General features: G+C 37.9%; 1 protein-coding gene across 7 annotated transcripts in view; it reads right to left on the reverse strand.

Moving 5' to 3' along the window:
- Positions 1–16,947, reverse strand: part of ATM (Serine/Threonine-kinase ATM-like protein) — a 103,220-nt gene that overhangs the window by 73,355 nt on the left and 12,918 nt on the right. For all 7 annotated transcript variants that reach the window (XM_089148784.1, XM_089148782.1, XM_089148783.1 and 4 more), the window contains 7 exons: positions 14,977–15,018; positions 14,775–14,845; positions 11,731–11,779; positions 11,528–11,599; positions 4,208–4,363; positions 4,013–4,102; positions 3,724–3,911 (listed from right to left, as the gene is read on the reverse strand). In XM_089148784.1, coding sequence (XP_089004910.1) covers positions 3,724–3,911; positions 4,013–4,102; positions 4,208–4,363; positions 11,528–11,599; positions 11,731–11,779; positions 14,775–14,845; positions 14,977–15,018 — 668 coding nt within the window. The remainder of the gene's footprint in view (positions 1–3,723; positions 3,912–4,012; positions 4,103–4,207; positions 4,364–11,527; positions 11,600–11,730; positions 11,780–14,774; positions 14,846–14,976; positions 15,019–16,947) is intronic.

Raw genomic sequence — 16,947 nt, forward strand, 5'->3', positions numbered from 1 at the left:
TGCCAACAAAATACAACTTCTCGACCGAAATCTCGATCTACTCAAAATCTCTATCGAGATGTTGTATCTCACAAGATCTCAGTTCAAGCAAGTCTTTATAAATACCCCCATCTCGGACGAGATATCTAGATCTCAATCCATATCGATATTCCTTCTTCGGGCTTTTCTGGTTTTGGTGCTTCGTCTAGATTTTTCGCCGGAAAGTTGGTCGATCTCTACCCAGGCTGCATCAACCAGCTGTTTAGCTCATCTACAACCAAGGGATCTTACCACTAACAATAGATCATCTCCATTGACGCTTCCTTCCTGTCCTTTTTTCTTCTTTTTATTAGAAGCTTCCTCCCTGTCCTTTTTTATTCTTTTTATTAGAAGCTTCCCTCTTTTATCTACATATGAACCAACGAGTGACACATTAACAACAAAATTTGATACTTTAGGACAACATTCCCTAGAATACCTTTTCTTTTAGACCTTTATCTTTCCATTTAAATAATGGTTCTGAATTTTATGCTTTACAAGTCTGCATGTTCACATCTTCAATGTATCGGTTTCAAAGCTAACGTTGAGTTGGAACTCATATATACAATTGTTTTCTCACCAATCTAAGACCACAACTGTGTTTAGAAAGCCTAAAATAGGCTAAATACCAAGTTCCAGCCCAACTGAGCCCTAGTACCAACCGAGAGGCCCTCTAGTTGCATTGAGTTGACCAAGGATTTTTCACCAGATCTTCAACAAGATCTTGGTTTTTTGAGGGACCGAGACCCCTGTCGAGACCGAGATCTCAAATCATGTAACCAGTTACGACCAGCCCATCACATCTCAAGTTTTACACCAAAAAAGAAAAACCTTGGTTTCGACCAGTTTCAACCAACTGCAGCTTCTGGGTGGTCAGAATGTATCCTTGTTCTTAAATATCTAAAAATTTGGATAAACCATAATAATAAAGCAATTCTTTGGTATAAAACACTACAACAAGATTTAGATATGGATAAATACATTTAAAAGCAGAGAAACATACACCCAAGTTTCAATTCCCTCAAACAATAAAGGAAAAAAGGCCATAAAAAAGGTAATCATATTAGCAAAGAGGTGACCAAATATTAAGGCATCCCCTAAAATCCATTAACATTTGATTCCGATGCTTCAGAAGACATTCTAGGACATCTAGTAACTAGTTACAGAACTACCCACTACTGCAGCAGCATGTTTGTCACGGATATGATATGTAGGAGCACAAGTGATATAAGAAATAAAGGAATGATGCCGATCCAGCACCAAAAAAGACCTGTTTGTGTAGAAAACAAATAGGTGTCCAAGTTCGATCTACATTGGATGGGGTTTCCATTGTAGCCAGCCAACTTAAAAGAACTAACCTATGGGTAACTAAATAGAGTACTAAAATACCTTTCATGCAGATTCACCACCAATTAGATTATATAGATATTTGGCCATTGATTCCATGGGTTCACTTTGCAATTTGGCCAATTTGACTGGCCTAAACCATGGGCAGAAAGTAGGAAAGCCACATATTTCTCATTAATCTAATTAGAGCACTATTTACAGCCAATTTCCTTTATTATTTCACTTTCCTAGTCGATTTAGGCTCTGATGCAATTTCTTCTCATCTTACTGCTGGAATTTCTACAAGATCAAGGTATTCTTCAAGCATTCCATGGTTCCACCTGTTAGTCTTCAATCCAGCAGTAAGTTGAATCACCCATCCCCGAGTTTCTTCTTCTGATCTTCTAAATTCCCCAAACAATGATTTCTCTTTTTCTATTTTCGCTAGCCCTACCCATAAAAACCCATCTCCAGTCCAAAACAACCATTAGAATCCATTAGAAGACCATCCCGCAGCCTATGCATATCATCCCCTTCTTCAAAACAAAAAATACACATCAAATTACCATCAAAAATCCAAAGTCTTAACCACCCCTTTCTTGAATTTTCATACTCCCAAAATAACCCAAAACTTAAATTTACACCAATGTGACCATTAGAACTGCCTTAAACTTTAGGGACCATTCCCAAATACCATTGCCTAAGTTCTCTCCAAGTTTCATTCCCATCAAGCTACTGTAACATATCTTCTTGTGTACCCCAAAAAACTAAAACCTAAAACCCTAAAGTTCAGAATTGAGATCCTAGAAGACTGGTGCGTAGTTGATCATCGATCAATCTTGGGCTCCATCAAGCTTATTTAAATAGTTTATATTTTCTTTTCAGTTGGGAACAGTTTAATGTTTTATGTTAAGAGTTCTTTTGGGAATTCTCTAGGAGTTGCCTACTGATTCCTTTTATAGTTTTAACTGGGAGTCTGTCAATGCTCCACTCATGGAGTACTGTTTTACACTAGAATTTCAAGGAATCCTCTTACTATTCTGTGTTGTAAGGCTATTGGCCCTTTCATTTATACCCCCAAATGAGGGAAGAATAAGGCAGACTAGAACTTGATTAGTAGAAGCACTGATTGCAAGAGCTTCTGTTGTTTCTCTTCTCAAACATGAGAATTTGACGGATAATATCTAAGTGTCATGTTAAGTCACATCCAAGCGCGTACTAGGTGGGTAATATATTAGCTACCAAGCCTAAAGTTTGGTGAGTAGCATCCAGGTCTAGTTTCTCAATCATCTTCCTCTTCCTCTACCACCTATTCTATTTTACTTCTGGTTTGCTACTGCTACACAGCCTACACCCATTCAAACCTACGCATCTCATTGTTAGCATTCAAAGCTCATCCCCTAATCAGTAAGTGGAAAAAACATCTTCTTCACCCTTCAGTCCACCTTCATAACAGTCCCTAAATCACCACTAGAGCATAGTTTGGCTTATCCTTTAGAGGGAACCAGACCCAATAAGCTCTCTCCCCTTGATCCAAATTGCAGTCTATTATCCCCTCTCAACACCCTTCTGATCTAGGGGTTTCCTAATTTTCCTCAACTAACCTCTATTACTTAGGAGAACACAGAGTCATCAGAAATTCATATCCTTCCTTCATTTGGACCTGCAGGCTGCAGACCTTTGTCCAGTCAAGTCCATGCATGTTGCAGCTAGAAGCTTAGAACCTCAAGATTTTGGTCAATTTTCACCCAAATATTCATTGAAGTTTGCTCCTCTCCTGCAGATGATTACTAGATCTAGCCTACTTTTACAAATAATCAGCCAATTTTCAAGCACATTTAAGAGATGTAATTTGAACAAGTCTAATGTTTACTGTAGTATTACGTGAAATGTAAGATTTGTCTACTTTTTTATGTGTAGAAAGTTTAGAATACAGTATCTTAGACTTTCAGTTCATCATAGCAGTCACAAACTATGGTTTACATCCAACTCCTAACTTATTTTTATCTTTTAATAAATTTGATAGCGTCATTGTGTACAAAGTCTGAATAGGATATCAAACCACCTCCCCCCCCCCGGTGGGAAAAAAAAATAAAAAAAAGGATGGCTATTAGAGTTGGACCCAAAAAAAAATCCACCAACTTGTTGAGATCTCGCCCCAACTCAATTTCCTAGGGTAGCAGTTAGGCCTCAAGATCAAGTTCTTCAGCTCTGCCAAGTTGACTACCCTATGCCATATTAAGATCAAAACTGATAATCAGATTATTCTATATTCTTACCGTGGAGGAAAAGTATCATATTTACTAAATTTTACAACAAGGACAGCACAATCCCATGCTTTTAGATAAAATTAAATGTGAACTTGAACGTAAAGTCTACCTTGTGAAGATAAAACAGTATATACAATTAGATAAAAGAGAAGTTGTAAAAAAGATATCAGGCAGCAGCATCTTTCCAATATCTTTGTCCATTACATCCACAAGAAAGTAGTCTTCCATTTCATGAAGCAATGGATCTGTTATCTGTCGAGGAAGACGCACACTTTGCCGATAATGTGATTCGAAAACCTAAAAAGGAGAGAAAATATATCTTTTACAGCCTAAAATTAATTAAAAAAAAGAGTTGGTCAAAGGAGAGGATGAACACTCCTAAGGATAAATTCCAGCACCTCAGCATGAAGGCTAAGCTCAATTTCTGCCAAAACGTTCACAGAACACTCGGGAACTTCTTGCGGTGGCTCACGATCATGCTCTTCAATCTGCAACCACAATTTCAATTCAGTGTGTAACCAATAATTCAGTTTCTTTTCAGTCCTTAGTCTTGTATAATAAGGAAATCGAACTTAAATGTTGAAAATTCTCACCTTGAACCAGTCATCTGAAGCATCAGAGGCATCAGTGTAACAGGACGTCATGAGTAAGCCTTTAGAGAAGAAAGCAACGGGGGCACAACCAGTACAAAGAGAAAACAAAGCAGCTGGCAACAGCATGACCACCCGGTCATTACACACGGAAGTTTCCTACATAACATTCAAGACCAAAATCTTCATTTAGCATTCCAGAAGCAGATTCCAATACCATACACAAGGTGCATATATGTGCGGATGCATGAGAGAGTATTGCTAAGTAGCAAAAAGAGAGCCATAAGAATGGTAAGCATGCTCGGAAAAATACAGTTCGTTATTTTGAGTGTGATAAAATGCCACAAAACTAGTTATGAGGCGTTGCATTGGTGAGTCAGCAGGTGTTTGGTTTGCAAGTTCAAGATGGCAATGGCAAATCATCTCTTTCCAATAGGATTCAATCAAAGCTGCTTTGGAACAAAATTCCAAATTTCAGTTTCTCCCACTGTACTCCCCCCCCCCCCCCAAGTGAGCCAATTTCCTTGTTAGGCATGTTGGTCAGCAAGGCCGCCTGGTGACCCTGGTCAAGTTTTTAACCCATCAGGCCAAGTCTTGACCCATGCTACCCTCAAAGCATCAGGATTGTCCCAACCTATCAACCGATTCTTCATTGGCCCTCTCATCAACCCCCCCCCGGGCGGATGCAGGCTTGGATTGAGCTCTGCGGACCCTATCATTCCCCTCTCTAACCCTTTTCCCTTGCCTAACAATGATGCTCCTGCTCACCCTCCACCGCATGTGGAGGGACTCTCCTGCTTTCATTTGTGCACATATCAATACCTGAGGCATAGATCATGACATTGCACACCAATCCCACATATCATGCTAAGGAAGTGGAAGAACCAATGGATATATGAGTGGTAATGGCCGACAAGGAAAATGGTCTCAAAAGAAGAAGTTTCCTCCAGACCCAAGAAGGGTTGGGGGAATGGGAGCAGTTAGAACTTAGAAGGAATCTAATATGAGGAGATAGGAATAAACCCACTTGACCAAAAGGAGTCATGCATAGAAGCAATCTTCTAGATGAGTTTCAAGGGGCAAGCCACATTGACATCTTGGATGCGGCGGATCCCAAGGCCCATGGTAGAAGATCTCCCTCTCGAGCGAGATCTCACCACCTTGAAAAATTGAGATCTCGGTTGAGATGCATGATTTTTTTGGCATCAACTCAATGGACCATCTTGGTGGGTTTTAGGGTCCCAATTGGGCTAAAACTTGGTATTTAGCCTATTTAAGGCCTTTTGAACACATTGGTGGCCTTGGATTTGTGAGAAAACAACCCTAAGTATGATTTCTAAGTTTACCCACAATGTGAAACCGAAACGTAAAAGGATTAGGGAATGCAAGGTTATACAACATGTAACAGAACCTTTAAGGCATATAAATAAAAAGCAAGTACATCAAATAACTTCAATGTCATCAAAATTTCATCAATATAAGTATCACAATCTCGACTTTCAAGAATAGAATAATAAAATTATACAACCATTAAAAGTTCTATATAAATCATTAACTCATAAGTTCACAAGACAAGTAGAGAATGATTAATCTTCCTCTGATGTTGTAGATTTGCTAAGAGTAGTTGCAAGTGAAAATCTACCTGAAATCCGCAAAAATCTAGCGAAAATTGAGAGTTTTAATGAGATATGGTCAGATCTCAAGTGAGATATTCCATTTCACAGAACTTGATCTCTATCTTGTCTCGGTTTATGAAAAAATCAAGATATCTCGCGAGATCTCGCCTCCCACCATGCCAAGGCCTCCCTCAAATTTTGGTCAGCAAATGTTCGACCAACTGATGAGGTGGAGGAAGCGGGAGGATTCTTGGCCTTACCCTTCCAATAAAATAAGCCCAAAACATGAACCAATGTAACAAAAAAATATGTAGACCATGGTCCTAAGGGTCTATGTGACCCTCTACACAAAGTGGCTAGTAGATCTCCTCGAAATCCTTGCCAACCAAGCCGAAAGGTTCTGAGGTGATCACCTCCATCTTTGGTAGTAGTGAAGGATGATGGAGGTGCAATGTCCCCATCACCCTCGTTGACTATTACTTGGACATCAGTGGTCGTGTGCAATATTAATAGACTTCAATTGGTTCTGGTCGGGTGGGGTTTGGTCCAACAAGATTTGGACATAATTGAGTAAATTAGTTCAGTTTTAACTTTTAGTCTTCTAGTTGTTTTAGTATTCATATGTAAGTGAGCAGACTTTGATTTTAATTTTGCTTATGAGTTTCATATTTCAAACTAGGATTTGTGTTTTAAATAGCTTGTATTAGGATGCAATTTTGGATTAAATTGGATGTATTAAGAGATAAACTGAGTGTGAGTGCTATTTGATTGTGAGACTTCCTTCCCCTGCCTCTAATTTCCAATACTTCCTCTTCCTATTCTTCTAATTCCCCTCCTGTGAGAGCCCAACATCGCAGGCCAATTCCAAGTCTACGTCATCTAGTATTAGAGATGAACTTCCTCCCATTCCCCATCAGTCTCCTCCTTCTTTCCTAAACCTTTATTTTCGTAGCTATTATGCAAACCAGTAGTGATTGGGGGTGAGGGATCCCTCCATGGCAATAGAGATCAAACCAATCCCATCCCTTTTTTCCTTGGGTTGTAATTCACTCCTTCCCGGGAGTTGGAACTGTAAAAAATTAAACGAAAAAAGAAAAGAAATTAGAAGAAGAGGAAGAAGAGCCGAGAGGTTTGAGAGAGAACCAAAAGCAGAAAAGAAAGACAAAGGGAAGAGATGAAACAGAGATCAAGAAACAATGAAGCAGAACCAGGAAAAAAAATTAATCTTGAAGTATACACACTAAATCTTCAAAATTGTAACTCCAATGTCCATATAAATGCTTCACAAGAAGGCAAGTAATAGGCAAAGTATAGGTAGGTAAAAGGCAATATTGATTATTGTGGACCAAGTAGGTAGGTAAAAGACAATATAGGTTACTGTGGACCAAGTAGGTAAAGTAGTATGGGTTACTATGGACCAAATAGATAAGGTAAAAGACAGTATGGGTTACTGCGGACCAAGTAGGTAAGGTAAAAGACAGTATGGGTTACTGCGGACCAAGTAGGTAAGGTAAAAGACAGTATGGGTTACTGCGGACCAAGTAGGTAAGGTAAAAGACAGTATAGGTTACTGCGGACCAAGTAGGTAAGGTAGTATGGGTTACTACGGACCAAGTAGTTAGGTAAAGGACAATATGAGTTACTGTGGACCAAGTAGGTAAGGTAAAAGACAATATGGGTTATAGCGGACCAAGTAGGTAAGGTAAAAGGGCAATACAGGTAAAAATAGGTAATGATATTGTTGTAGAATGCCATAAGTTGAGGGCAAAGATCTTCACAAATAATATCCATCAGCACATCTTGAGTAGATATAGAATAAGGTACCATTAGCAAGACTCCAACATTAGAAATAGAAAGCAGAGTAGCATCACTAGCATTATATTGTTCACGTGAACAGTAAAAGCCAAATTTTATTGTTCACATGAACAGTAAAAACCATACTTTACTGTTCACGTGAACAGTACCGTGAACAATAAGTATCTCAAAGTGTGTATACTTCAACAATTAACAAAAAGAAAGTAGAGTACACACTACACAGCGAGTGAGAGTCAATTAAAAACAAAAGAAGAGCAGATTAGAAAGAACTGAAGTCCAGAAAAAGCAAAAACAGAAAACAAGAGAACCAGAACCTAGAAAGAAAACGGGGGGACAACAAAAAGAGAAAAGGACCTTGTTCCCTGATGGTTCCTCTCTCCATCACAAGCAGCAGATCCCCCTTAGTCTTCTGCCATTCTCCTCTGGTTTCTAAGGAGGAACATACCCAGTCCCAAGTGGTAATCCTCAAGACCTCAACCCACATTTCCCTTTTTTTTCTTGCTCTATTTATTTTCATCTTACCCAAATTTTGTTTTAATTCTTCCATTCCTAGTTTTTCCCTTGTTTCCCAGATTACCCTTCCCTTCTTACATGTTAGAGATACTGTATCTCCTTTTCTCAAACTACCCTCCTATTTATTTCCCTGTTTTAACTCTTTCTCTTACTGCCAATTTGCCTCTCCTCCAACAAGTTATCCCTTTTACTCCCAAGTATACCCTTGCCTATTTGTTGCTTTTTTTTGTATTTTAACTTTCAAAAATTGCATTGCTGTCATACCATTATATAATCTAAGCTCAAGTCGGAACTACTAATAGGATTTTGGTGGATGAAAATGATCCAGAGCCTAATGATATTAATGATGAGAGTGATGATAAAGAGCGATACTGCTACGTTATTCAGCATCTCTTAGCTACACAAAGTTCCTGATTAGGAAGATAAAGACTGGAGCCGGAAAAATACTAAACCAAATTGAGATGCAATGAGACCCTATAAGATATGGTGATCTTCCCAGGCAGTTGCACACATGTTGCCAGTGAAGATGCTGGTCGAAAGTTGGGATTGAAGATGGAAGAACATCCAAACCCTTACAAGGTTGTGTGGGTGAACAAGACAAACCTTGAAGTGAATAAAAGGTGTTTGGTTGTATATTGGTGGATTAATTGATCAGGTGCAGTGTGATGTTCTTCCTTTAAAAATTAGATTCTTTTTTTATGCCAATGGTTGTATGCCAAGAAAGCCAGGCATTATAGTTATAAGAACACATATTCCTCTAGCATGGTGGATTTGAGATGAAATTTCTCCCAGCAATAGATCTTCCATCTATCATGCTTAAGAAGATCGCTAGTACATGCCTTCTACGATTTGCCTCAGACGACAATCTTGGACCCCATCCAAACTTGTTGGGGTCGGGTTCTTATTAGCAGAGGAGAGTTGATGCAATATCACTGAACCAGTTCAAACAATTCCAGGAGAAGAACCAATCCGATACGACTTGGTCCAACAAGAGTTGGATTTAATAAATTTGTATTTATATTTAGTCTTTTAGTTGTTTCCAATTTTCCATATTCATACATAAGAGTGAGTAGACATTGTTTTGAATTTTGTATGACTTTTGAATTAATATTTCAACTAGGATTAGTCTTTCTTCTATTAAATAGCTTGTACTGGATGCAATTTCAGATTGAATAGAATGTATTGAGAGATAAGCTGAGTGTAAATGTTATTTGATTGTGAGACTTCCTTCCCATGCCTCTACCTCCCACTTCTTCCTCTTCCTATTCATCTAATACCCTCATATGAAAACCCACCATAGGAGGCCAATTCCATGTACATCACATCTCCTCTTATTAAATAGCTTGTCCTGGATGCAATTTCAGATTGAATAGAATGTATTGAGAGATAAGCTGAGTGTAAATGTTATTTGATTGTGAGACTTCCTTCCCATGCCTCTACTTCCCACTTCTTCCTATTCCTATTCATGTAATACCCCCATATGAAAACCCACCATAGGAGGCCAATTCCAAGTACATCACCTCTCCTCTATCAATGACAACTTCTTGTGAATATTCTAATTTGGAAAGCATTCAAGCATTTTTGTGGATTTGTTAAGTTCTTGGCTCATGCACCATCTCTGAAGTGTGAAGATAGATTTATATATCAAATTATTATTAGGCCACTGCTAGCTTGGGCCTCCACCCAGGGTGCCACCTCCCCCTATTTTTTTACCTGATGTGGCCTTTTTGGGTTTTTTGCCTTTTCCTTTTTACGTCCTTGCCTTTCCTTCTATGAAGATGGCATCTTGTGATTTCTAAGATGTATTGGTTGTTCTCTCTCCCAGCCCCTTACTTTTCCTTCAGAAATGGACTTCTTAAACATCACAAAAGAAAGTGTCGAAGCATGTACACATGTTTTAATATCTAGCGAGTAGCAACTGCCAGAGTACAATTCAATTGGCAGTCTCATCATGCCAGTTAGTAAAGTTGAAAACCAGCATATCATCATAATGCATTTACACAGAAGTCCCTGAACTGAGACAAAAAAGCATAAAGCATTGATGCGGAAATAGGTCCCGCTCACCCGTAGTTGTCAAGTGGCAACATCAATGTGACAAAGCAATCATATGCTTTCTTTAAGCCAAAAAGTGTCTGCTTAGGCCAATAAAGCATTGCTTTGGGTAAGCAACACCTTGGTACAATTTATTTTTTTTCTTTTCCTTTTCCCTTCCTCTTTCCCCCAGCCCCATCATCTTCTACATAAACTCTCCCCACCCACCCCCCAACACCTCCCCTTTCTCCTTTTCCCCCAGCCCCATCATCTTGTATCATGTTGTGAATTTCAAATCTGTGATTTTAAGTCTTTAACAGCCTTTTCCCCCCTTCTCATTAATCATATATGTCATCAAGATGTGCATTATACATCTGAGATTAACGTTTTCAAGAGCCTTTTTTCCCCTTCTTATTTATAATTCATGTTTAGATGTCATCATACTGTGATTTAACCCTTTAACTGCCTCTCTTTTAACCCTCTTTATCCTCGAAATCTGCTTTTTATGACATTATATTGCAAGGTGTACCTATTGGACTATAGCTAATCACTATCACTGATATGTCATCAAGATGTGCATTATACATCTGAGATTAACGTTTTCAAGAGCCTTTTTTCCCCTTCTTATTTATAATTCATGTTTAGATGTCATCATACTGTGATTTAACCCTTTAACTGCCTCTCTTTTTAACCCTCTTTATCCTCGTAAATCTGCTTTTTATGACATTATATTGCAAGGTGTTACCTATTGGACTATAGCTAATCACTATCACTGATATTTTAGAATATTTGAACATGAATTATACTGCATAGGCACTGCTTAGGTGACATTTAAGTGCTGAAGCACTAAAGAGTTTGAATGCTTTGGAAGGCCTAGGGCGTTCAACTAAGCTGCCACCCAACCTCCTTTTTGACTGACTATTTGAGCCAAAGGTGTTTCCATAGTGATAAGATACTATTACAACCCTCTTAGAAATATGATTCCGATAAAAGATCATGAAAATGCAAGGGTATGGCATTAAAGCAGTATCACTTTCAAGCAGAAATTTTCACAGAAGAAAAACAAAACGATCATGAAAATGCCAGGGTATAGCATTAAAGCAGTATGACTTTCAAGCAGAAATTTTCACAGAAGAAAAACAAAACGTACTTCTTTCCATCAATATAAAATAAATCCCCCACCCCCCACACACCCGCTTATATGTATATATATATATATGAGTTTGATTTGAAGAAATACCAACCCCAGTCATACATTGATCACACTAAAAGTACCTTCAAGTTGAAACAATCTTGCTAACATACGCAGAGAAAGTTATCTGAAGACAAAAGTTTACACAAACCAAACCTTCAATTTGAGTAATCCGAGAACAGCTCTCAGTAGATTCTTTCTGAGATGTAAAACATCACGAAGGTCACCCTGTGAAAAGGTAAAAGGAGGGGGAAAATCAGATGAATATTCTTATTTCTTTAAAGTACAAACAAATACTGTTATGATGAAGTTATAATGGGATAAAAGAATAAATAGTAACAGTGTGGTAGTATACATACTTGGGAAACTTTTCTTGAAAAGTAGCAAGTGATGAAGTACAAAGCAGACCTGGATGAAAAAGAATAATTAATGAGAAAGACTGTTTCTCTATGGCAACAACAAGAAGAAACCCTGTCATAACTAAATGGGGTTGGCCACATGAATTTTACATTTCAATCAGCTCCATCTGAGGCCATACTAGACACAAATTCTAAGCAATGCATATCCTTTCTCACCACTTCTCCTAAGGTTATCTTAGGTCTGCCCCAAGTGCTGCTAATTCCTTTGATCTTGATTAATTACTTCTCGGTACATGGATGTTTAAAGGCCTCCATTGCATGTGGTCGTGCCACCTCAATCGACTTTCTCATATATTTATCTGAGCTACTTCCAGACCAGCTCTAATATGAATATATGATCACTCTTTACCTTACCCTTCCTAGTTTTGCCACTCTCATGCGTCTTAGCATACTCATTTTTGCTACACTAAGTCTATATATATGATGTTTCTTAACAGCCCAACACTCTGCACCATACATCACAGCTGATCGTATGACGGTCCTAGAATTTTTCTTTGAGCTTTAAAGGAATATGTCAATCAAGTAAGGCCCTGACCGCACCTTTCCACTTCATCCACCCTATTTTCATTCTTTTGGGAAACATCATCATCTATATCACCTTTTTTATTTACGATTGAGCCATAGAACCTAAAATTATCACTTTGTGGAATCTCCTTTTCACCAAATTTCACCACCTCATCATCTGTCCAATCACAACAAAGTAACACCTAGATATTCTATCTTAATTTTTCTAAATTTAAAGCCTTTTGATCCCAAAGTTGTTCTCCATGATTCTAACTTGGTATTCATCCCTACTTATGTGTCATCTACCAAAACAATATCATCAATGAAAAGCATACACCAACAAACCTCATCTGGAGTGTCTTTAGCTAAATCATCTATTAGAAGTGCAAACAAATATGGGCTTAAAATTTATCCTTGTTGTAGCCCAACTATAATCGGGAATACATCACCTTTCTCTATCAATAAATTAAAATGTTAGTTAAGAACAATCATAAGAATTAATGATAACATTACAGTCCAAAACCATGTTTTATTTCCGCCCATGTTCTGAATCATACACTAAACTCAATGTCTAAGTTGGAATTACAAGCTCCTAACACAAAAAGAGTACATGCTACTAAAATTGATCTGGTTATACATGTAAACCTTAAATAACAAAAATAAACCTATCAGCATTAATTTTCACATAAACACTGGAGTACTTCCCAACCATAGTTCAAAATTCCACCGAATTGTTTCTATCGAAATTTCGATTTTGAAAAAAACCGAAACGGAATGCACGGGAACCAATGCGAAACCCCCATTCGGTTGAAACCCAGGTTCCAATCAAAAAGACTCAAAACTTAAGTGAACCGGTTCGAAATGGTCGAAATTTTGTCGAAACTGGGGATTTTTTCCTGCAGGTTTTGACAGCAAGTTTCAAAAAAATTTAGGAGGTATTTTAGAGTAGGACTCTGCATAGCTAATTAAAGCATAAAGAAGCATTTGAAGTTTGAAACTTTGATTACTTGAACTATGTGATTTTAGGTGTTTTAAGGCATTTCTTGAAGTTATATAATGAAAGTTATGTTTATAGTTTATATATTGTATTTGTCGGAAACCTCTCTATGTTTACAATGACTTCGGATTGACATCTATATTGATTTTTTTTTTTAGCAAAATGCATGTGTCAATGTGTTCTTTATGCTTGAATTAGCTTATATGCAGAGTCCCACCCCAAAATACCCCCTAAAACCAGTCAAAACTTATTGTCAAAACTTACAGGACAAAGTCCCAAGTTTCCACGACATTTCGGTCATTTCAACCAAAATTTCGGTTTTTCATATTGTCGAAAATAGGTGAGATGTATCCAAGATTGCTATGGACTTTAGAGTAGCTCGTGGGGTGAAATTAATATACCAAATGTGAGATACCAAATGGAATTAATCACATCAGTAGATGGTAAGTTCCAAGGTTTCAAGTACCTCTCCATATCCAATGAGATGTATCCCTAATTTAACTCAAGAAACTCCTAATTTTTAGGATTTGTCTAATCATTCCACTATCAGTTCTTCAACTTACTTTGTCAAGCTTTTTTTTCTTTTTTTTTAAACAAAACTTTGTCAAGCTTGACCCTAAAGATGCAACCCCAACAAACCCCCATGTCATACTAAACCTTCACAGGCAGCCTTGTTCAAATATAGACAGAACCGGTTCTGTTTGAGGATCCGGTTGCTTGCTGCCCTGCTTGAACACCCAATCAGCTGCTATCATGTTCTATACAACCATATCTCAGTTTCGGAATTGTATTCTTTGTTGGTTTCACATTGGAAATATCTTCCACACTACAAGCCTAGAAAGCCCCTCCGATGCCTTGTGCCATCTAGTCCCCTTGAAAGTGTCCCCCCTCCTAAAAACACAATAGTACTCTGGTTTAGGCAGATTAAAATGTGACATTTGAAGATAAAAGTTGATCTTTCCTTACCCAAATGCAGCAGTGCCTCCCTACCTGAATGTGGCAGCGTCAGCAGAGTGCCCTTTTTTAAATGTGAAAAAAATTTCAGTGGCATTCCCTCATAAAGCATGAATCATTTTAGGAGGAAGATATTAAGTTATTGGGGGCATTTTCTAGATTTGGAATAATACTGAAACAGTCAGAAAATTATAATTAGCTGTTCCAAGTTACTATTCACAGTGGTTTGTATTGTAGTACAACATGTGGGCCCAAAACACCGAGACGGACTGATTTTTATCAACCTGCACTGCATCACTCTGCATAAATGATGTCATACAGTTTAGCATTTTCTGCAGAATAAACTCAACAAACCACACACAGAAGTGTGTGGTTGAGAAGCAAAATTGAGGACCAAGAACTTACTGATGATGTTAAAGCCGTGTCAAACAATAAGCAACAGATTGATTCTCAGAAAAATCAGTAAACAAATCAAGGAACTCAAAAGTGATTGATTCAAAAAAAAAAAAAAAAAGATAAGAACACGCACATCGATGGCATATGTTTGAATAGACGGAGATCCCAGACATCTTGAGGTACAATAACTGTATTTACCAGTTCCTGGTAGATAACACATGACACAATTATTATTCATCAAAAGTTGGGCTACATATTAATGTAGAAAATTCTAGTTTCAGTACAACAAGAGAAGGCATACAAGGTACATAAGGAAGGATTATTTATCAACATACATTCGACATCATGTTCCCAAGGAGCACCAAAGCAGCATCTGCCTGAATAACAGTAACATAATGTGCCACATTAAAACGTCAAATGCATCAAAAGAAACTTAAGCAAAATATATAGCATTAAAATTGACAAGGTACAGTGAGAATTCTAGAATGCTGCCACATTAGAAGATCCAATGCACAGAAGAAACCCAAGAATACAGCATTAAATGTGACTAGGAAGTAGGAACAGCAAGAACGCTGGAATGCAAGATAATACATCAGAACAGTAATAAAGAAAAAGACTGAAATCATAAGGAAAAAGTATTCAGTCTAGGACTCTAGGTGATAGCTGCAAAGAAATTCCAAGGCCACTGCCGCCTTGATCGTCTACAGACCTGGATCAGTTTATCTCCAAAGAGGGGCAAACAAAAGGAAGATAAAGGAGGTAAAATAAGAAAACAATAACAACAAAAACAACAAAGCCTTTTCCCAACTAAATGGAATCGCCTACATGGATCTTTGCCTTCCAATCAGGCTCTATTTGAGGTCATACTAGATACAAGGCCTAAGCTATGGCCTTTCTCACCATTTCTCTTGGCATTATCTTAGGTCTCCCCTAGTACTTCTAATTCCTTCAATCTAGACATCACTTCTTTGAACAGGAGTATTCAAAGGCCTCTGTTGGATGTGGCATTACCACCTCAATCGACTTCCGCATAGCTTATCATTTATTGGAGCTACTCTTAGTCTAACTTCTAATATGATCACTCCTTACCTAATCATTCCTAGTTTTGTCATTCATCCATCTTCGCATCCTCATAACTGTCATACCGAGTTTATCTATTTGATGCTTCATAGCATCCCAACACCCTACACCCTACCTCATAGCTGGAACCTATTTTCCTCAAATAGAAGCAAACATTGAGCTTCTTGGCCAACCTAAGAGTTGGCTGCAACCAGGCCACCTGGCAACCACCATAGCAACTTAACACCATGACCCATGTTTGTTTCGCAAAACATCTTGGTTTCAACACTGGTTGAAATGAGACCAACTGTGATAACCGTGCCTTACCACGTTTAAAGTCAAATATTTGCAGTCTCAGGGAAATTTTCAACAAGTGTTGGACTTTAGTAATGTTCCAGTCAAAATATTGTATAAAAAGACATGATTTCAAATTTTCAATTAAATAGATTGAACCACTGGTTCAATAAACACCAAATATAAAAGAAATATAGCAAATAAAAATCATGTTTCCCTACTTACTACCCATATTGCGGAGCCAGTCAAAATTGGACAATTACAATGTAAAACCCGAATACAATCACATGCCCAATATGTCTAAAACCCAACCCTAGAGTTATTCCTAATAAATCAAGTCTATCTGCATCAAGTTCTTGAGTTGTGCCAATGGAAGTGGTATTCCAACTTGATTTCCACATTCATCTTTCTTGATGTGATCTGCTCTTATCAGGTTAGTCTTAGTTCCTAAGTGCTTCTATTCTTCTTCTGTTTCATCCAATATCTGTTTTGGTTCTATCCCATTGATTCTGCAAAGATTCACTTGTACTTCTTGCTTCTAGAATCTTTATAGAGTCCTAAATTGCAATCAACAGAGCAGCACAGAGTCAGATAACCCATACTCCTTGTCTAATCCCACTTGTGATGTGGACTTTTGATCCAAGTCATCAGATAATGCTATTAAATAAGTCTGATCATATGCATATATTATTGAGCTTCCACAAGTTTCCACATTTTCCAAAACTACATACTTTTTGTATGTAGTTTTGTCCCAACTGAATGGGGTCAGCTACATGGGTTCTTGCCTTCCAATCAGCTCAGTTTGACGAGGCCACACTAGATACAAGGCCCAAGTTATTATATCCTTTCTCACCACTTCTCCCAAGGTCCCCTAGCTCTTCTAACTCCTTCAATATGGATTATATTTCTCAAGCCTCTATTGAATGTGGCCGTGTCACCTCAAACGACTATCT

This window comes from Hakea prostrata, chromosome 3 (genome assembly GCF_041222555.1).
Source record: "Hakea prostrata isolate BN-2017 chromosome 3, UWA_Hpros_2, whole genome shotgun sequence".
Lineage (NCBI taxonomy): Eukaryota > Viridiplantae > Streptophyta > Magnoliopsida > Proteales > Proteaceae > Hakea > Hakea prostrata.